This window comes from Ptychodera flava, chromosome 21, assembly GCF_041260155.1.
Source record: "Ptychodera flava strain L36383 chromosome 21, AS_Pfla_20210202, whole genome shotgun sequence".
Classification (NCBI taxonomy): domain Eukaryota; kingdom Metazoa; phylum Hemichordata; class Enteropneusta; family Ptychoderidae; genus Ptychodera; species Ptychodera flava.
The window spans coordinates 3,892,561-3,914,972 of NC_091948.1; the positions used below are offsets into that span (position 1 = coordinate 3,892,561).

The 22,412-nt window shown below is 39.2% G+C and overlaps 1 protein-coding gene and 1 long non-coding RNA gene across 3 annotated transcripts; both read right to left on the reverse strand.

The window, feature by feature from the left end:
* Nucleotides 1-630: 630 nt before the first annotated feature.
* On the reverse strand, nt 631-13,487 carry LOC139121137 (uncharacterized). The gene is made up of 2 exons (XR_011549233.1): nt 12,908-13,487; nt 631-6,099 (listed from the first exon to the last, which is right to left on the reverse strand). It is a non-coding gene; the product is annotated as an uncharacterized lncRNA (long non-coding RNA).
* Nucleotides 13,488-16,113: 2,626 nt separating this feature from the next.
* Nucleotides 16,114-19,347, reverse strand: LOC139121138 (uncharacterized). 2 transcript variants are annotated; one of them, XM_070685789.1, is made up of 2 exons: nt 19,167-19,347; nt 16,114-18,156 (listed from the first exon to the last, which is right to left on the reverse strand). In XM_070685789.1, exon 2 carries the CDS (start codon nt 18,050-18,052, stop codon nt 16,985-16,987), a length of 1,068 nt encoding a protein of 355 aa, XP_070541890.1. In that variant the 5' UTR covers nt 18,053-18,156; nt 19,167-19,347; the 3' UTR covers nt 16,114-16,984. The 2 variants fall into 2 exon arrangements, with proteins under 2 accessions (XP_070541890.1, XP_070541891.1); XM_070685790.1 differs by having other exon boundaries at nt 16,114-18,173; nt 19,167-19,341.
* Nucleotides 19,348-22,412: the final 3,065 nt, after the last annotated feature.

The window sequence follows — 22,412 nt, forward strand, 5'->3', positions numbered from 1 at the left end:
AATTCGCAATTTGGTAAAATTAATCGTAATATAGTCTTCTACAAGACTAAAGCTCCCATCTATATTCAGCTGGTTGACCACCCATCTACTTGTTGATGAAAATTGTAGCGTAGGCATTCGTCGATGACAGAATCTCGATGTAATGTTTTCAACGTTTCAGAAAAAAAAAGCAACGTGCAAGTTATTTTATGCAAATGTTACTGTGTATACAACATACATCTGTTGAACAGTTTGGCACTGTATAGGTTATACATGCATTTAATGTTGCATAATGCAATAATGTATTATTCTAGGTGTTTGTCACTATATTATTGTTATTAGCTATACTAGACAGTTATTTTTACGTTATTTTTAGACGATAGATAGGTAGATGCATGCTAACGTTGTACTTGCGTATGTACTTACACATACATACATACATACATACATACATACATACATACATACATACATACATACATACATACATACATACATGGACCTGCTCATATGCGTAGCTGCATAAGTAGAAACACTTGTCAATCGATTATATTTTTACTCAACCACAGTTCACGCCATTTCACCGTTTTTCAACATTCATCATTGAATGGCAGTAAGCTTACACTTGAAAATGAATCAAGACGATGGAAATGTGAAAAGTAGACAGTTATATGGTTTTATTTTCTCGGTGGATATTACATATCCTTCAATATACACGGCAAAACATGGCAAACTGAAAAAAACAACAACATGAAGTAGAATTCGACTTATGTTTTATTAAGTGGAAAATTTCTGTACAATTCAATAAAATGATACTAGGTAAACAGCATAGGGTATACTCGCTGCACGAGGGCCTCCGTTATCTATATGCCTATACAATCTGCGTTTAGTAAAAAATTTCTTCAAGTTTAAAAACAACCAACAATTTTCAGATGACTCCAAAGATAACATCGAGAGCATCCCCATACCACCACCCTACTCCCTTCATAAAAACACTTTTAGGTTCAATTTGTTGCATCACATAACTCCTGATTAACTATGAGTAGATTAGGGTAGAATGCGCCTCGGGGACAGATATTCAGATTCTCAAATTTTTTCCATTCTTTTCTGATCTATCACTTGTTGGGGCTAATTCCAAGTTCTTTGAGGTTTTTCGAAAACAGAACCCCCGCCCCCATAGAGTTAATACAGGGATGGCGGCCATTTTGAATTTCAAATATCATTAATATCAGGTAATTTGTTTCTCCATAGTGCCAAACTTTGCACAGTGACCCCTACTATTTATTGTTGATTTGGTGAGAGTATAATTTCAACGATTCCTTGTGGAAATGTTTTAACAAAAGTTTAAGTCTTTCACTTTAAATTTCAAGGCGCATACGAAATGTTTACACGAAAATAAAGCGCTCCGATCGCAAGTTTTACAGCTCATATGGCAATTTACAGTAATTCTACTGTGAAACTGTGAATTGTAATGCAATTTATGAACACATTTTTACAGGCTAGTGCTACTGAAAAATGTAAACATCTTACATCAAGGTATCACCTCGACTTGCATTCGCGTAAAGAAGGGGAAAGACGGGGCGTCCAAAGAAAAGAAATAAGTGGAGGATCGTCGTATAGCCTAAATTTGGCAAGATTATATCAGAATAGAAAAGATTTGGTTTACTTGAAATGCACATGGTCTTTTTTTATTAACCAACTAATTTATGTGTCTTAACATTTTTATGTTTTGCTCCGTTTAGGTGAAATTCTACAACTGCAAAGATATGGCGAAAGTTCTTCAGATGCACGCAAAAAAACAACAACAACAGAATCCCACGATATGATACCACATGAACATAATGGTTTGTTACGATTTGTATTCATGATATGACTACTAATGTACGGGATGTATTCAAAGACGCATGAGAACTCATCCGTCTCCACGAGTGAAGTGATCATGATGGCAATGTCTTACTCTCGACTGTATAATAGAGTCTCGTCTGCTTTAGTTTGGCACAGTGCACACGCCCTCACAGTCTACCTTCCACTTGCCACTGTCGAAGGAGAAATTGAACGATGCTGAAGTTATTTTCGTATTCGTTTTCGTATTCGTTTTCGTATTCGTATTCGTATTCGTATTGGAGTCACTGACAAAATTTTTTATTTTTAGTCCAAATTTCGTACGTATTATATAAAAGTTCTGTCTTTACAGAAGTTAAAGTGCTTTTTATATGACAATATATCAATACTTCAATATTTGAGAATGTAAGTTGAAAAAGATCCAATCTTTTTAGGCCCTAGATTGAAAGATATCGTTGCTATCAATAGAGGAGAAATTTTAAAAACAAACGGCCAGTACACAGGCACTCCTCAGCTGGGTAGTCTGTTGAATAGATCGATTTTCGGCTCGATCTATCGATCCCGTAGTCGATATGCGCGCCATTGTAACCAAAATACTCACTAGGTTACAGTGGCGGGCATACTGGCCACGGGATCGATAGATCGAGCCGAAAATCGATCTATTTAGCAATCTACCAAACTATTAGCGCCTGTGGGCCAGTAGTCTTTGGAGGAAAGATTTTTTAAACAAACATCATTTTCGTATTCGTATTCGTATTCGTTTTCGTATTAACTTCTATCACAACAACCAACTTCAACATTCTGTTGACATCATTAGTATCGATAATGGAAATTCAGCTGACCCGCCCAATTTGACGAATTGTAAACTTAAAAGGTAATTTTCTTGTTTTAAACTGATATCTCTGAGAAAGTGATCGTCATAACGACAGTGAATGCAGGGCTCAACGTTATCGCATGCCCATAAGTCGAAATTCTAGGGGCAAACCTTGGACCTTGAAAATATCAGAGGCTTTTGTAGTGTCACGAAAACCTTAAAAATTATATATATATGACATGCTATATTTAGACTGCTGTCGCAAAGGAAAACGAGATGAATAAAATGGCATCATAGGCCTATGTCCCGATCGGTACATTAGTTTCCCTAATAAAGATTAAATTAATGTGTGAGCTGTTGTCAGAGTCTTTACTTGAGTACGGCCCATCTCTTTTTCTTTCCTTGCGTTTGCGTCAACTGTCATTGCCAGAACATGTTAATCAACTTGCGTTATGATAAGATACACCAGAATGCATGGAAATTAATTTGTATCGCGAAATATCGAGAAACACCTGTATTCTATGATAAATAGGCTTCAGCTAGTCTAGTAGCTGTCGCAACTGGCTCAATCGGTTTCCGTCATTTGTTACTGTGCGATCCAGTTTTAGTGTTACGCAGTTTGCCCTGCTCTACAACTCCGTTCTGCAGGTCACTCCCAAAACTTTCAGCAGTACTATTTTGGGGGACCAATCAAGCCGCTAGCCGTAGATAGCTACTTTTTTCAACAAAAACTCTGAATAGAAATGCAGCAGCTATCAACTTTCGATAGATATTTTGTAGGCAAGAGAACAAAACTCAAACGTATATGCGCATTGAATCCTAGCTGTGATATCGCAGCGGTACTTGTGGCGTGTATCGAACTCGCTCGGGTCATTGAGGTCATCGCCACAGTCCCATCCATGGTCTGTTCATGGAAGTTTTTACATCCATGGTCTGTTCTACATAATTGCAGTCGCTACCAGGCAGATTTGCCATGATATTTCAACAAAGTTGCTTGCTATTTAGATCTAGCTGAAAACAAGAACCTTTATGAAACATGCTAATCTAGTCCAAGCTTGATGAAATCGATGCTTTCATCTGCTTTCCAAGGACGATTTCCGGAAATGGTCTAGCCGGTCACATGCCACTAACGCAAATATTCATTACGCACGTGAACGCATGAAACATGTTGCAGTTACTGGTTGCTTGTTTTCCCTTGTCAGCTATATTTTGATGACATTTTATGCTGGGATTATGATTGGTTCAGTTGAAATGATGTGACAGCACTAAAACTGCTTCTGATACTTGATTGGATTGGGATATTTTGACAGATCATTCAAGATAACATCAGCAGACACATTGGCAGCGCTGTGCAGTGCATGCAGTGGAGAGAACGCGCTCAAACCTTTGAGTAACTCCGCTCAACGGCTATGCTTATTCAATGCGTATTTTGGGGTCGCGGCCTTTCGGGACAATGCTCCGTGAACACTGAGCGAATACAATTTGATCACGTATACGGTATGGAGAAATGTCTTGAAAAAAATTCAGTCGCAATCTCATAAAATTTGGTCGCCTATGCGACTGAAAATGGTCGCTACTTTGAGCCCTGATTGAATGTAATACGTGAATTATCGGTCGGTCCGGTTTTATGTTATTATTGCTCACATCTTTACTCTGAAAGTTAAACTACCTATTGTGATTGATTTCTGTTACTTTCTACCCTGTAGCAGCACGTACAACTTTGTCGTAACTTGCAATTTTGTAATTTTTGCCTTACCGCACTCACTAAGTTTTGTAAAGTATTGTATTGTATTGTTATTATAAATTTATTTCAGGTCTACGTAGAGCCATGTCAAAATGAAGTAAAATACTTGAAATACAAATTGTAAATGGATATTAGTATTCTAAAGTGAGTCCCAAAAGGATGACCGGATATAACAGTTTTCACATTTTTTTATTAGATGGTTGTCCTGGACAAGTCCCCCGTTCATCATAGCTTTCAACAGTCACCCGTTTTGCAGCGCCTCACAAAAATCTGCCCTCCCCGCAAAACGATGGTACAGTCCAGGGCAGCTCCTTTGCATCCGCTCTCACGAGTCCCATTACTTGGCACTGACCACCTGATTTAGGGGTGCATCCAGCTGCCCGGTCAAGAGACATGGCAAGCGAAGATGCTGCCTCACCAGATCCCAACCGATTTAAGTATGTTTTTTTCAAATAAAATGAGGTGAACAAAATTCTTTAAAATCTACAAATGCAAATTTATGTAAATTTAACCAAATTTGGCAGATGAAATTACGAATCAAATTATCACAATATTTAAACCTCAGTAAATATCGTATATTGCACGTTTCATACCTGAAACCTGGACTAAAAATAACATTTTCTGTCAGTGACTCCAATACGAATGCGAATACGAATACGAAAACGAATAAGAAAACGAATACGAAAATAACTTCAGCATCGTGAAATTGATGTCAGTAGCTTTTACATTAACCGAGAACGATTGCATTTACTGTGTGATGAAAGGAACTAGTGTTTCTGTCGCATCGAACGTTTTCCTCCTGTGGGTGTACATCCGATTCGTTAAACACGTTTATAGAAGATCGTTTCCGCCTAGAATAATCATTTCATGTAGACCTACATGTAATTTATGAGAGAATGTCCAGCCCGTCTTGGAACAATTAAAAAATTGATTCTAGATGTCACAACAGCGGCGGTATAATGGTTGTAGTGGCGGTGGCTGTGTTAGAAAAAGTCATCACTCTTCACCTTTGCATTATATAAATGCATTTTTAACCTTGTTGTGTCTCTTATGTGCTCTGGCATTCATTTTCTTGGCCCTGTTCATTTCCGTAATTTCCTCCGTGCTCATCTCGTAAGGGTCCTTGAACTTGGCAGCGCATGCAAAACTAAACAGCAAACACAAGATGAGCATTCCGCCTGAGCTCATGGCGGCGATGGCGAAGTAGTCAAAATGGTCCAATTTAGTACACAGGGTTGCACAGCCGTTCTCGCCATTCACGGTTACCAAACTACCGTTTTCCATGTAATTTATCTTCAAGCAAACTAGAAACTGAGTCGGCCACGGGGATAGACCAGTCACTGCCTGCCATCTGGGCTCGTCCGCGGGTACAGACACTTCATCGTCGATCCTCTTAACCCCACGGTACCTTCCCACGTAGGAGATGTTGTAGTTGACAATTGATGACAAGTTAGCGATCCAGTTTGAAGTAGGCTCGTACCAGGAGATGTTTGCCGACGAAGTAGTGACGTCAGTGAAGTTGAAGTCGGAGAGCTCTTCTGACCCGCATCTGGATACCGTAGTCTGCGTTAAAACAGCCCTGAACGAGGTCACAAAGAACAAGACGACCAGTGATCTGTAGCGTTTCACCAATGGTTGATCCATCACGTGCTACGTCTTCGGTGAAAGAGTTTCCAAGTATCGCAATTGATGTTGAATACTGTTATGGATTTCAATGCATCTGAAATGAGAAGGACATGCTGAAATGATTGAATTACTCAGTTCTCATACTCTTTTTTTTTCTCTTAGGTAGTCCAAATCTCGGAAACGAAAGCGTCAAACTTTTGATAACACTTTGCTTTAGGAAAACTTTAATAAAATTGGTTTTTAAACTTAAAAGTACTGCTTTTCTCCTGCAAGATATAGAGGAAGTAAATCAGGGCAAATGTGCAAAATCTTCGTTCAGAGAAACAAATTGCTTCTAATTTCCCGGTATTGTCGTGTCGCTCCGTGTTTACCCTACGAGGACACAATCGATATCGATTTCCTCGACGAAAACACAAACTGTAAAAAATTCGACATCTCACTTGTAATTATACCTTGGAGGCATAAAATCCTAGCAAACTGTTAAAAAGTTAATCACAGTCACCTCAGTCATAACAACATTTTGTCCACATACAGAAAAAACCCTTTCCATGTAATGAAACCGCAGACTTCGAAGGTCATTTTTAACAGTCATGTCCATAGAACGAGATCAGGACCCTATTCTATTTTTATTCAAGGTGGGCTCGGTTTTATCAGAATAGTTTTGTATATACAGCTAGTGTTGAATGGAACAAAGTTCCAAGAAATATACAGAGTATTACTTCAAATTCTCTGTTTAAAAGAAAGTTAAAGACGTACTTTTATGAAGCAATGATTCAACGTGAGCAAAATGATTTTGTTTTTTATTAAATGTTGTCGTGCCGATTTGCTTGATATTTTATTTTTCGTGGGACCACAGTGGAAATAAGTTTTTTAATTTTTCTGTGTTATCCCAGCACTTCTGTCTTTGTCTTTTTTCTTGTTTGTACTGTATGGTTATTTTTTTAAGTGCTAAATAAATCAATCAATCAAAAAAAAAGGTCTGTGCATGTATTCGAAACGTTTAGTCATCTCAACCATTTATACTAAATCTTTATTTGCTTACGGTTCAGTCAGTCCATTCTAATTATTATATCGTGTCCTGGAAAATTAAAGGGTAAGACGGGCAGGTTTTTATCATTTTCTCCGGGATTCGAATTAAAATGGAATTATTTTCATGATCGTGGATTTGTACTCACAATTTCCCCGGAAAAAATATATACCTATTATAATTCTTGAATGGCAGCCCCTTTTTAGTGATTGCATATATATCAAGACTGTTGTTGTTTTCACTTTAATCATGCTCGAGACTTGATTAAAGTCTATTTGAAGCGATAAGGAATAAGTTTTCGGCGAAATCTGTCGTGTGTTCATTACGTAAACATGTAGGGATGGTGTGAACACCAACAAAACGGAACAGATACAACGCCGAGTAACCATACACCATAGACCCTTCGAGGGTCCATGTATAAACATAAAATACTTGGCTAGTCTGTTAACGAATGTTATCTCCCTCTCTTTCTATGATAAAAAGGGACGTGTCTCCGATGGATATCAGGTTAGGCTATTAGTAACTAAGGTGTAAGGTAAACATTCCGGGTGAACATGCAAGGAATGAACACTGCTGTAGACTCTGCAGCCTATAAGTAAATTGAAGAGACTCAAAAATAAATTTGCAGTCTGCGTGGGAAGACGGCAATGGCTGTTGTGAAATGAGAAGCTAGTAGAGAATTCGAAGAAAGATATTTTTTAAACATTTTGTTGTGACAAGGTAGGGCACACACAAATTAGTAATCGAAAAATCATAAATATCTTCGGAAGGAACTGTTATATATTGAATATCACGTGACGACGATTTCAGTTTTCCACCGAATATTGATAAGGTCTCAGTAAGGAAAAACCGTTTTTACTCTGTAGTTCGAGCATTTTCTATGTATTCATATTTTCATGTGATTAATGATCTTTTTACTGATGGATAAGTTCATTTCTAGTTATTCATTATCGTTTTACCTCTTTCATTTTTCTTCAAGAACAGCCGAAATATTAAACATTATTTACTCTGGATCTTTTGGATATGGGAAACTTTACTTTCAAGTCGCGGCAATTTTTTCGAAAAATGAAAAACATATATCATATGGAGTGGAAGCAAGAGTAGCAACAATTTTAACATACTGAAGATTATAACAACAATAGTTAAAGGCGTAGCCTCCCTTTAAAAGGACGCGAAGCTATGGCGGCATTCATTGTGTAAGTGGACACCAAACAGGCAACATGCGGGCACACGCTCCAGAAAATGCCACTTTTTGGGTTTTCCCGGCCGCAAAAAAACACAGACAGACTGCTAAGCGGTCAGCGCGAAGTTGCTGCCGATCGAACTCTGTGGTTATGTTCAAAGTCTAACGCGACTGGAAGACAATTTTTTAGGAAATTCAAGCGTTTGTGGTGGGGAATCAATGACCGTTGGCGATTTGAACCGACTGTCAATCAAACGCTTGTATAAACTCTGTTTGCAGGATTAGCAAAATGTGACAAAAGGTTGAGATCAGTTTGTGTAATCAATGTCATAGAAATCAAACATCGTACTGGCCAAATGTTTGACTGGGAGGAGAACTCCACTAATTCGAGAACCTGGGATTGAAAAGTGCGGCTTTAAACATAACGATTAAAAATCGACCACCGCTGCAACCGTTGCCACTACAACTATACTGCTGTGACCATATTATGTTATTGTTCTATCAATTAATATTAGTGAATTAAAAAATTTGATTTCTCATTTGCACAACGACATGTTTAAAAATCATAAATACAACGGATTATCTTTTCGTAACCGTATTAATAGAACTCTTCGTGGATTTCTGTCAGTATGACATCACTTGGTAAAATCCTGTCCATGATGACTTGGGCACAAGGTTGTCGCCAACAATTAAAAATGGCGTCTTACGAAAGGCAGATGTATGTGTTTCAACGGCTTTCCTTCAACGTGTTTCGAAGGAATTCTGGCCCAATCGGTTCAGGAGTGACTGCCACGACACAGCGTGTTGCCCCAAATCTAGTTGTAATACTAGACGTGTATACATGTCCTGTCGTTACCTAAATATTTCAAATAAAATGCGAAGAGCAAAGTAAACGAATGCGAAAAGAAGTTTACGTCATGCCTCAAATATAACCAGACGATATTCAGCTGAGAGAAACGTGTATACAAAGTCAGCTGTAGGGTTGGCCACAACATATATTATACGACTCGGATCAGACGGGAAACTTAAAGTTAATAAACGACCGAAATTTTTCTTCGAGACCTGTCTTATAGTTCCTGTTGTAACATGTGTTATGACAAAAACTTTGAAATATTGCCAAGCATATTAAATCAATACAACACTTGCGGGTAACGGTTCAAGTACTTATGAAAACAAAAGGAATGTTTATTACAGGCATGATCCGTTGTTGATCTGACTACTTAGTGACAATGGTACGGTTTTATCCGGTCTTTCATAACCTGCCACGCGCTCGATTAATTGATTCTTCGTTATTTATATGACGGTGAACAGACTTTGCAAAATGTTATGATTGTGAAAGCACGCAGAGGAAAAGAAATTGCATTTTTTCTTGTTGGTATAAAGGTGTGCGACCGAAAGTAGGCTGAAAGCGCCATCTTTGATATGCGACAGATACACCAAATCAACCAATACCTGCAAATGGCAAACAGAGGCTCATCATGCCAGACTATATATCTCAAACCGTCATGACGAACACACACAAACACTCACTCTCTCTCTCTCTCTCTCTCTCTCTCTCTCTCTCTCTCTCTCTCTCTCTCTCTCTCTCTCTCTCTCTCTCTCTCTCTCTCTCTCTCTCTCTCTCTCAGCGCACGCCTGTTACACTTTCACACAATGGAAATTTAGACTACCATTTTTGCAACTCCTGTAAGTCTCAAAAGAGGTGAATCATGAGTTAGACCACAAATGCTGATTGGCTTGAAATAAGCCGTTTCACATCCTCTTATGCCAAGGAGTTGATATTTGCCCTAAATCTTTTTCTCTGTAGAGAGCAATGGCATATATTTCTAAAATTCTTTGATGAATTCGATTTCTTTTATCACTACTTGTAACCCATCCCGAGAAACGGTTTCTAGCCGATTTTAACTTCGCCTCGTAACCAAGCAAGACCAAACTGATAGTCGTAACACCAGTCATGCAGTTTCAACTGATCTTCAGGGTAATTCATTGTCAGTGATTGGTAACTGGACTGGAGTCGGCAGCCACATTCACTAACATGAATATGAAGGCATAAGGTTAATGTACAGATGAAATTCCGATGTCGTATGAAGTTATATTTTGAGCCACTCTGGAGAGGACTTCTTACTTTTTTCACCCCAGTTATAAATCGGAAGAGAATAGGAGCTCTGTCGTTTGCAATCATGCTGAGAGTAATTCTAGTCGTGAACACCTTTCTATCTATTGTTGTACAGATTTCAACACGCACATTGCAGGACCCAGAACAACACAAACGACGCGTTTTCTTTTTATTCTGGTAGCGCCGGCACCATGAAGGGGCGCTCGCGCAAGACCAAGACATATCATGTTCAACGTACTGAAATGCACAGACATTAATTTCATGTTCAACATACTAAAATACACAGAAATTTATGATTGTAAGCCTTACTTGCACACAAAAAGATCTTTATACAGGAGCCCAAGTCTAATTGTGACTCACACCATGTCAGGCATTCAAAAAAGTTAACTCGACCACATTCCTCCAAATGTGAGGATGTACTTGAGATGAAATTTGTATGAAAAGTCGAATTTTGTCTAAGGGTTCGTGCAGCTTTTAAATGTTGACGCAGACTTGTTGAAATACCTACATCAGCTCTAGTGAAACGTCACTCTCCTGGCTCTAACCCGCTTTATGGGTCCTCATTGTCCAAACAATGGCATACCAACGACAAACAGTTGTATACCAAATTGTTGCACCTTCCATGTTTTGTTCAACTGTGCAATATGATCCAACCCAACCCAGTCAACATCAAAGAATTCGTTCGCTATATGGAATATCACACAAAAAAGCATACAAACTTGGCTTACAAGACGTTAAATCAGAAAGAATACTTACATCCGTTCGTGAAACAACCGATACAGACTTTCATCTACAAATATTGTCCTGCAGACACGACAGCCGAGTTTTTAACATATAAGTATACACATAGATTATTGCTCTACTCACGTGGTTCGGTTCCAGTTTCCTTTTAAGTTGCCTGGGTTCGTGCGGGTTGCCAGGTAACTTATTACTTTGGTCTTTGGACCGTAACACAAGTGCCCACGTATATATGTCTCATGAATGTTACTCTCCGAAGACAATGTAATAATGAAAATTACCTGAAATGCCATATACTCCGCATACATTCGATAGATACTGTTGTATATTCGTTTATATTCCCTGTAACTGTTCACAATGGAAGCCATCTAAATTCACGATACGTTTAAATATTCTCTTTAGATGCGGAACAACCGGATTTACATCAAATATTATTTATTTTCGTCAAATGTTATTTTCAAAGGAGTGCGCTAAATTGAATACCCAACAGGTTATGATAAAAGCTATTGTTATTGATGGAACCAACGGTGGAATTGGTGGCATTCTTCGACACGTTGCGAGCATGTCTACCCACTGATTCAGAACTGAGAATATGGTGTTACGAAACCCAATCACAGCCATTCCCTGCTTGGTCTTTTCTTGCACTATCACATTCATTTGTATTCTGTTCATGATAGTCGTTAAGGTACAACAAAATTTCGTGCCGACATAAGAAGGTGTCTGCGCGATGCATGCCGGACCGGTGCCACGGTTACGCCGTTGTTACCATATCTGCATTTGTAATTTGTAATTGTTCCTAGTAATAACAGCTAGGTCACTTTATGATGACCAAAAACTCAGTGGGCGGTTTCACACATGAAAATGATGCCATGACGTCACGATTGGGTCACGTCTGCGAGATTTAGTATACACACACATGGTTGTTGATGGAAAGCAGAGAAGCAGAAAACCAACGCTTGAACTACTTACTTCACACAAAATTTCCTTGGTACTGCAGTGACCTCTTTAAAATATCTCATGTATTAAGGGCAAAACAGGCTAAGATATGTAAACTCACTGTGAATCTGTGTGTTTAAATCCCATCCTCACTGAATCTACATATACCCCCCTCTCTGTCTCTGTATGTCGATCTCTGTCTATCTTTCTGTCTCTGTTTATCTTTTTCACACACACACACTCCTACCTCGTGGATCAAGAGTCAAGAAAATAATCATTGTTCATGGTTTCGACTCCAAAGCCGAAAATAGCCCCTATGACCGCGAGTGTTTAGAGTTTCCCTGCTGAATTTTCTTAGGAAATATTTCAGTGTATCCTACTGTCATGCTTGATTGACTCTATTCAACGTTTGTGTCAGTTAATTAACATTCACGACTACTCTCGCCTTTCTGTGTTTTATAGCTGGCGTGTTACGTCATCTTGTGAACAGGTGGCGAAGGAGGAAGCCTAAAAAAGCGAAAGGTTGAAATCGGTGGGAAGGTCAACATTAAAGCTTGAATTTGGAGAGTCGCCGAGATGATAGGGCATTGTCTTTGAGCACTTTGATGAACTCCAAGTAAAAGACTGTACAACAGAGTGACGACAATTTCACCGTCTCTAGCGCATCGCTGCGAATTACTTTGAACTCCATTGTGCCCAAAGTTCAATTACTACCCTTTGTCCTAGCCTGTGATCATCGTTTATTAAGTCCTACTCCATCTTTAACAATTTCAATTATGTTTGTTGAAATGCTATAAGGCATGTATCTGGTACACTATGCTGTGATCGTGAAGTGTCGCCTGTTCCCTTGCGGCGTGTTTATGCATTCAACTTCAGGTGAAATGAACAGTAGATGTACTCACCATAAATATATTCAGGTTCAAGTAAGCCTATGTCTTGACGTTTTGACGTTTTATATCGACATCAGTAACTTCACATCCTAACCCGAAGATCGATCTGGGTGCGTGACCTTTTCAGAAGGATCGCAAACAAAACACAAACGAAAAAAGTACCAGATATTTACAAAGTGGTTGGATTGGTGCTAACTCTGTAAGCCCTCTCTTGTCCCTTGCACACAATTCAGGCGATTAGAAAGCTATTAAATTGGAGAAAATGGAGAACTGTTGCGTAAGCCATCAATTGGAAGGGCCGTCACATGGTGTCAGTGCGCCTGTCACCAAGGATACAACACAATAGATGACGAAGGCTATGAAATACGTCCTCTGAAGCCGGAACTGCGTGCTTCAGCATGCAGCAGACAATCTCAGCATATTTCAAAAGATTGACAACAGGCCTTTCATGGCTTCGGACTGACTTCAGACTGACATGCAAAAGTTGCTATCGAACAACAATCTGCTCCGCTCTGCTTCTGTAACCGATGTTTTATATCGTCGGTTTATTTACTTCCAGTGTAAACGAAAATATCGGACCATGCAGGCTTAGTCCATACTTTACTTGATGTGAAGAAAGCGACGGACACTGTGAGAAGAGAGTGTTTATTCAATTTGTGAACTTCTAAATTCTATCTGAAGTTTTGTAACATGTAGCATAGAACGAATAGAAATCCATAGTTTCAGTTGGAAGGAATGGCGTAGACTTGGTTCAAGTCTGTGAATTTCTAAAAATAAAATCATTTGCAGTAGTTTCTAATGTGTCTCTCCTTTTTTCATACAAACCTATTTGGAATTTGGCAGCCAAAGCCAGATTTTCCTAGCGATTGAATGCGTTACATTTGAGTCTGCGCAGTCATGAGTTAGGCCAAAGTAATTAAATTCTTTGTTTTGCGTTCACTCTAAATTGGAAAAGGTACGCGTCTAAGCGGCTAAAAAACACACACAAGAAAATTAACACAATGTAATTTGATTGCAGCAAATAACAAATTGTAACAAAATTTTCGTTCAGAAAAGCTAAGCGGTCATGTCCTAAAATTTCCTATTCAAATACACTGTGTGTGTTTTTCATGGAAACCTTATAAACCTAGGCGGGTGGGGACGCAAAACAAAGAATTTAATTACTTTGGCCTTAGTTTCCGCCGGATTCCGGGAGAAACTCCCCTGTATAGCGTTCAACCCACTTACGCGTTTCACATGAAAACGGAACACAAATCATCGCGTTTACCCAATTCAAACATTTACAAATCACAGACTTGAACCAAGTCTAGGAATGGCGCTATACTTATCATCTCCCGACAACAAACGTTAGGGGCGTACTGTAAAGTATGTGTGGAGTCATAGACCCTACAGGATACGGTCTATGGTAGAGTGCATATCTAATGCAAGAACACAGATTAGAGACCGACACACAATTCCCATCGCTTCTGAACAAATTTCGTCGCATGTGTCTTTTATAAGAACACTGTAAAAGCCAAAGGTTGCAACTTGTCATGCACATGCGTACTTTCAAGTATAAGATTGCTATTAGAACACTTTTTACGTTAATTTCTAAAGATCTTACGTATTCTAAAAACGGCTGTCATTCGTTAAAAAGGGAGAAGGGAAGACATAATTTAGACCATAAATCATCATGATTCCATCTTAGTCTAATATACTAGTATCTTCCTTGTTATCAATAGACTTGTGAAGCGTCCCCTACCACCATGAATCAACAGGTAGTTGTGTTGTGGCATGGTTAACCAACCCACACGTTCTCAGCGATATCGTCTGTACTGCAATTTATCCTTTTACGTGAAACCCAAGTCAAGCAGAAAGACAAAGGTACACTTCACAGTCGAAATCAAATTAACTCTACTTCATTTACACAGTGGCTTGGGACACGCCACTTGCAACTTCCGATGTGGTTCATACAGAAAAAAGACTATTTTTCTCCTTGTCTGTGCGTTACTGTCTGTGCTTCTTGTTTGGGATGGTCTAATTTTGTATCTTGATGAAAGAACACCACGTCCTTCATAAGAAAACTGTTACGGAGAGATAGCCTCGTGTACAGTCCACACATGTTGAAATTGGAGCAAATAATGATCAGTCGTAAAGCGAGTCATTTACTCGACCACTTCTCAGCATGGCGGACGTTCTATCACCAGGTTGTGGGATACGAATGAAATTATAATCGTTTAAAATGAACATTGTATGAATTTTGATATTAAAGATTTTTGTTTAGACGAGCAAATAATCAAAGCGGGAAATTAACGATGTTAATTTATACAAACAGTAAACCGTTGATCTTCCACCGTCCAATCGTCGCCATCGAAGATATGTATCATTTCAGGGGAAAACGTCAATAAATATGAACAATTAGATGGTGATTATTTTTCTGTTGTAATATAAAAAATGACAACTGTCCTGCCTTTTTTCTGTGTTCCACCTCGGACAAAATGAATTTTAGTTGTGTGGTATTCCACGTTTCGGCAGTGATTACGTGATAAAAGAAGTGATTGTGTGGACACAACAGCTGTCGCCATTTCTCATTGACAGTATATACTTCGATACCTTTGTCACAACGATGCATTTATCATAACTAAATATAGTTTTCCCGCTTGTCTATGGTAGTACAACCTATTTTAGATTTTATAGAACAGAACATGTATTCAAAAGGGTAAGACTCGTCCGTTATTCACACGTCAGGGCTGGTATATATATATATATATATATATATATATATATATATATATATATATATATATATATATATATATATATATATATTATATATATATATATATACATATATGTGTGTGTGTGTGTGTGTGTGTGTGTGTGTGTGTGTGTGTGTGTGTGTGTGCGCGCGCGCGCAAATAATGGAAGTGGCAAAACCTTCTATAATTTTCGAAAACATTAAATGAATATTACGTACCAGCGAACTGCGCTGACACGTAATTGCAGGAATATTAGTACCCTAGTTCAAATCCTCTTTTATGATTAAAAAACGCTTGAATAAACCCGATGCAACGTTGCGTAACACACCGGAAGCAGTTATTTCAATCGTGGTTTCAGTTCAGTAAACCTTTGTCATTCTCAGCCACTTCACTTACAATATTAATCACAATGGATCGATAGTTCTTTGTTGTGATCTATCACTGTCTACGCTTTTCTCCCAAAGAAAGAAATCGTTATCATTAGTTTGTTTATTTTTATTCAGGATAAGAAGTAAATTATGTATGATGTTATTCAAAATGAGAAGTATAAGTCGTGTTATTATTCTGTATGAATCTAAGAGAGTCTTGGAATTGTCGATAGACATTTTCTCGTGATATACTTCCAGGTATATTCCAAGGGCGTGGTTCATGGTATGTTCCAGAAATGACATCATCGAGAAATACGTCATGGTGGTAGACCTCTGACAACCAAAGACACCGGCAGTTAGTAGACAAAAATAGATATTTGTCACCCAAAACAACCTTTGGGGCAGGATGATCAGAAAAGACACAAAATTGTCCTTTGAACGAACATCAGCAAAAAACATGAAAACGAGACAAAATCGATCATAGAAAAGTGACAGCTAGCAACGACTTTGGGAAGTTTGTGGCTTGTGACGAGCTTTGAAGGGATTGAAGAATACAGATTGCAACTCATCGTGGCCTCATTCAATCTGCAGTTGTGTTTTAATGATTTCCATCCGTGTTCTGACAAAATTGTAAAATTCATACTCCAGAGATAACCTCGCGCTCATTTCTGCTAAGGTGTCGACTGACGTCACGTCAGATTTGAAATCTGTGTCAACTTGGAAATCTTCGTATTTCTTCAACCCGGATATCATGGTCTTGTATACCTTGAGTGCGCCCTCAAAGAATTGGGGCAGCAATAGCTCAAATACACGCAGAGAATCCTCAAAATCTTCCAATATACCGACAAATATGTATTTTTCTGTCACATGTCGTTTAGCTCTCTCCAAAGCCCAGCGACTTGGAGAACGGCATTCCGGTTCTTGTCCGCAGAAATATGGTATAATCTGAAAGGCACTTTCTTGGCTACACTTTGGATCGCCTTTCAGCAAGCAATCTTTGAGAGCTTCCTCGAGTCCCGCTTCGTTGCTATGGTAACCCTCCTCCGGATCGACTGCGCCTTTGAAACGTCCGATGTTTTGGAATTGTACCCAGACATGAAGCGCGGCAACGGTTCCCGGATGAGATTTATGTACCGTAGCTGCTCTACCCCGAATTTGGCAAAATCTATGTAGTACAAATGTCGGTTGAATATGTATGGCTGAGGCTGTTTACTAATGACCCTGGCGAGTGATCTTTGCCTTGATTCGGAGACGTTGTACGCTGTCCACACCCGGCTCCAAATACTATGGTAATCGTGTTCGTAAGACAAAATGCCGATTATCGCGAGCAGAGTCCGACTGCCACACCCGTCCACTCTGTTATACACGATTTGACTTTCATTCCAATATCGGGCGATGTTCAGGGACAGTCTATAGTATGGCTGTACGACATCGGTGATACTGGGTTCAAGTTGAGGAACGGGAGATACGCGCGTACTTCCGTTAAGCTGATCAGCGATATCATCTAAAGAAAAGGTTGAGTTTTCAATCGCTGCTTCATCCTCATCATCTTCTAAAGCAAGGTCCAATCTTGTCAGATTCTGCACCATTTCGACAAATTCGTCCTTGATATCCGTTTCAAAATCTTTCCCTGCTATGTTACCACCCTCTTCCTGCCAGAGTTTTGACTTGAACTGATTGTAGAGATCGTATATTTTATTCATTGTCGTGTGATGCACCACCCTGGATGACTTCAACAACTGTTCATAAATCTTTTTCACTGTTGGGTTGTCCGCGATCCCTCCTTGCTTCAGTATCTCATGAACCTTTCCGGCGGTTGCGTCGCGGACATTCCCGCCGTATTTGAGCAGCGAATTGACGTTGTTGGCGGTTGCGTTCTTCACGGTCTGCCCGTATTTCCAAAGTTGCCCGACGTCCGTGAAGATGTACCCTTTCGCATCAGACGAAGGAAACGATATCTTTTGCGTCACCGACATGTAAAACCCGAGATTGATGACAGCCGACAGCGACAACAGCGCCATCACACAGAGAATAGGTCCCCTTCGCACCATTATAGCGGACTGGTGAGGTTTTTCGATGAATCTTTCGGTTCGGCGAGTCTTCGTCAACTTCCGCAGGATCACTTACTAATTCACCGGACGTCGCATGGTGGTACCTGAAAGATGAAAATAACTGTGACCTTTGAGATCCTTGAGGGTATCGCAAACTGAAATGATGATCCGTGCACTCTGAAATTTGCAACCAGAGCAAAATAAACTTGATATAAATTAAACATTTTGGCTGGCTGATTAGGATGATAAATTTGTGGTCTCTTACATTGCCCAGTTTCTGTAACCTTTGATGTTCGTGATCATGGGCAATATATATCTGCTTTATCTTGGGTGAAAATTTGTGCTGCATTTGCAGTGAAACATTGTATTTTGTTCCGTCGTGTAGCAGTGACGATGCCGTGTAACATGTCTTATTAACATTTCTGATGGTAAAGCCAAATTCATAACTGCGAAAAATTATAATTTTAATACACATTATGTCAATGCAATCATTTATTCACTTAATTTTCGGTCAATAAATCTAGCTCAATATTACGCGCCAGTTGAAATAACAAATAAGTGTCGTGTCCGCCACCTTTTACACGTCACAATAGACACACTCGGTTTGGACCGCTAAGTCGACAACATGTGTGCACGTCCAGGCGATTGAAATTTGACAGAAACGCTGGTGCTCTTACAAAAACAGACAAATTATGAAAATGGATAAATAGAATGTGGATAAATAGAATGCGACTGAGTACCACACGAACACCTGACTAGCGGAAAAAATAAACCGATTCCAAGTAACATCATATTTTTGTCATGTTAAAGTGTATTTTATTCTTAATGGCTCTAAGTTAAGTTGCGATGGTGCTATTTCGGATGTTCGAGATCAGGTCATGAATTAAAGGATAACGTTTTAGATAGAATCCTAGAACAAATACATTGCACTGTAGGCTAGTTAAACAGCGACGGCGTGTTTCTCCACCCATTGGACCGGGAAGAGCACAAATATGATTTTACCCACACAGCAAATGTAATATTCGATCCGAACGCAACTACGGAATCAGTGAATTTAATGATTTATCAGTTGGTTCAGAAATTTACAATCCGCGAAACTATAATTATAACATACCTCTTTTCATTCGTTGGAACAGTATTCGGATGTCTAGTCTGGATGATGACCGTCAACACACCCTAGCAGTGATAAAACTATTGAAGACGAACCCTGGCCGTTCCACACCTACCCGTTGGAGAAGCAGCAAATATGTGTACTGTTCCCGGCAACCGTAGTGGTGGGCGTTTGAACTCACGGGCGAAAAGAAAGCATTCGTTTTGTAACATGTTGCCCATAACAGCTGTTGGTTATTCTGTGGAATGGTTGTGTGGCATTAAAATCCGATTTAATCCTTCGTTCAACGTCCGCTGGGCTCGAACACTGTGATAATATTTTAAAGCCAAATCAAGTCGGATGTCATTTTTGGTCAACCTTGAATTGACAATTGTATGATGTTTGAATTCCTCGGAATGGTAAGGTCTGAAGTGAGAGTGAACATGCTGAAAACGGGTAGAGTGGGCATAATTTTGCGACAATTCAGGCATATCTAAGTATAATCACTGACGTCACAGTTTTGCTTCAGATATATCATTTACTCTCTCACCCTCCCCCCCCCCCCACACCTCCCGGAACTATGATCTGGTTTGGCACTTTTGTGACTGAGACTGAGGAACGGCTGTTAAAATCTTGCACATTTTCCTAACTTCTGCGCCTAACTTTCTGCCTTCTGAAAAAAGTATCACCTACACTATATGCATAACCTGCACCATTATACATAAACAGATTGAATCGATTTAATATTTCACTGGACAGGTCTAGATTATATATTATTGCCTGAATACATTTATGAGGTGACAATTCACCTGACGCCAGGAGGGCAAATTGTCTCCTGCTAAGAGGGCACATAACCCATGTATTCAGGCAATAATGTTTTTATTACATGCCTCTTCACATTAACGGTATGTGATTGTATGTATTCAGTTACATGCAGGGCATTCTTAACCATTTTTACCATTATCGACCAGCGTTAAACAGATTTTAACGAAAGTCAAAATAGCAGTGCGCCAATGAATGTTTTACGTCTACCCTTGTCCTTGACGTCGAAAACGTCGAAGGGCTTCACCGGACCAGGTAACTATTGAAACCGGTCCGCACATCGTTTACACGGCCCGCTAACTCCCCGGATGTTCCTATTCAAACCAATGCACTTATTTGCACCAACATCGAGGCATGTAATAAAAATTAATTGGATATTTCACTCACAACCCTGCAAACGACGATGCAAATGTTCATGAAGGCTGCTGTGTTGAAAGCCTCGTACTGAATGGTTCAATTTTTTTAACATGTAGTAAAACACGGAACTGTAGTTGTCTCACTTACTTTATAAAAAGCACTGAAAATTATCAAAAGATAAAAATACTAATGGTATTAATCCATGATATATTGTGACGAAGTCCGTACAGCTATCACCACTGTCTGGAATTAATCAGGCTCAAAGTAGTATTGAAATATTCAAGTTACATGATTTAGTGATTTATTAAAATAATGGAACGTTGATTTATGTGTACAATATAGTATTATTGCTGTATAGTCAACATTTTACATCGATGGCTTTCCTTCAATTTTAGTTATTTTGTAGATGCTACATCAAAGTTTATTTATTTGATTATTAACATGGTAATGAACATTGGTGGCACAACTTGTGCACATAACGATTAACGTCCTAGGCTTTTGGTTCTCTCTCTCCCTGTCTCTCCCTTTCTCTCTCTCGTTTAGCCATCGCGTTTACCCAACAATCTACGCAACAGCCTGCCAGAGTATATTGCTTCAGTTTTGCGATCTCACCACTTACGTGTCAGTCTGTTGAAGTTTATCCCTTCAAGTAGCTGTTTCGATATTTATGCCCACAGACTTGGAGAAAGTCTAGAGGGCGTCCTTTATACGGAAAAAAAGTCAGTCGTGCAGGGGCGCTCTTCATCCAGCTTGGGAAGGAAACGAATTGCGAAAGTCTGGTCTGGTCCACGGGTCTGGTCATGGTCCCCTCCGGGGTCCCCTGTCCCATGTCGGCATTGTCCATCACTTGGTACCGTGTCGGGGCCGGTAAGGCATGTATTCCGATGTTGAAAGGGTTTAAGAAAAATTGATGTCAGCAAGTACAATAATTTAAGATGCCGCTGTGTTGTTGACACCTTCAAAGCCCGGGCTTCAAAGATACCCCCGGCAAGCTTGTGTAGTGAGTGTTAGCCCGGGTGTAAGCACAGTCACTCGTGATCTATTCCGGGGATCTATTCAGCTCTGGGACTATTCGCCCCATAGACGTGTGTACATTTGCGAGACATTGCGTTTGTACATTTGTGTTGGGTTTTTCTCGAAAATGTACACACGTCTGTGGGGCGAATAGTCCCAGAGCTGAATAGATCACGAGTGACTGTGGTGAAAGGAGCTTAAAGGCTCAGTAGCTGTGCTTTTAGCATTATATTTGTGGTTTTACTTCCAAACTAACACAAGTTCGTGGGAATGTACTCATTGAAGGATGTTTATACAAGTATAAGAAACTGTCCACTGGGACTGCATGTGTAATTTTGAGCACGATAAATAATAAATGTTTGCCCATGAGAAAAATAGCGCCCTCATGCAAATAAAGCAAAAACACTGTACGTCGTGCATATATGCATTGGAATCTTCACAGAAACAACAGAGTAGTACTGGGACGTCATATGCTTTCTTTTCTCTGTAATATTACCATTTTTTAAAATGGCGGGAAATCAAAATAATGCTTAAAATTTAAATTTACTTGTTCAATTTTCAGCTGTAAAAGATTGTATCTTTTAAGTTTGTAGAATTACAGAAAACCAGAGAAAATAGAAAGCTTTTTTCAGGTAAACATATTTCACGAGTTACAGCTATAGGGGCTTTAAAACCACAACTGAAACGTAAATCATATACGTCGACCAAGTATTGTAAGGATAGTGAGTGAAGTTGCTTTTATGGGCGAATTTTTCAGTCTGTCGAAACTTGACAGTAGAGGATGCACCTTGAACTCATTGAGGTTAAATTGTACTATTGACATTTTAATTTCCCAGTCTATTTGTCAGAACATTCCTTTTTACATTGGTCTACTTCACTTACAGTACTAATAGAAATGAAGACGGCACCTAATGTTGATGGAACACATCTATCAAAGTGTTATTTGTGAACAAATTTAACTCTCCCTTTTAAAGACCCAATCAAAAATTGATTTTCGCATTCTGCCTTTCATACCAACCCTTGACGTTGATGGTAAACTTACCAACTGTCAGATCTATTCATGAATAAAAAGAAATT

What these genes read in the sequence shown, in the direction of transcription:
- LOC139121138 (XM_070685789.1), bottom strand. Translation starts at nt 18,052, where the DNA reads ATGGTGCGAAGGGGACCTATTCTCTGTGTGATGGCGCTGTTGTCGCTG.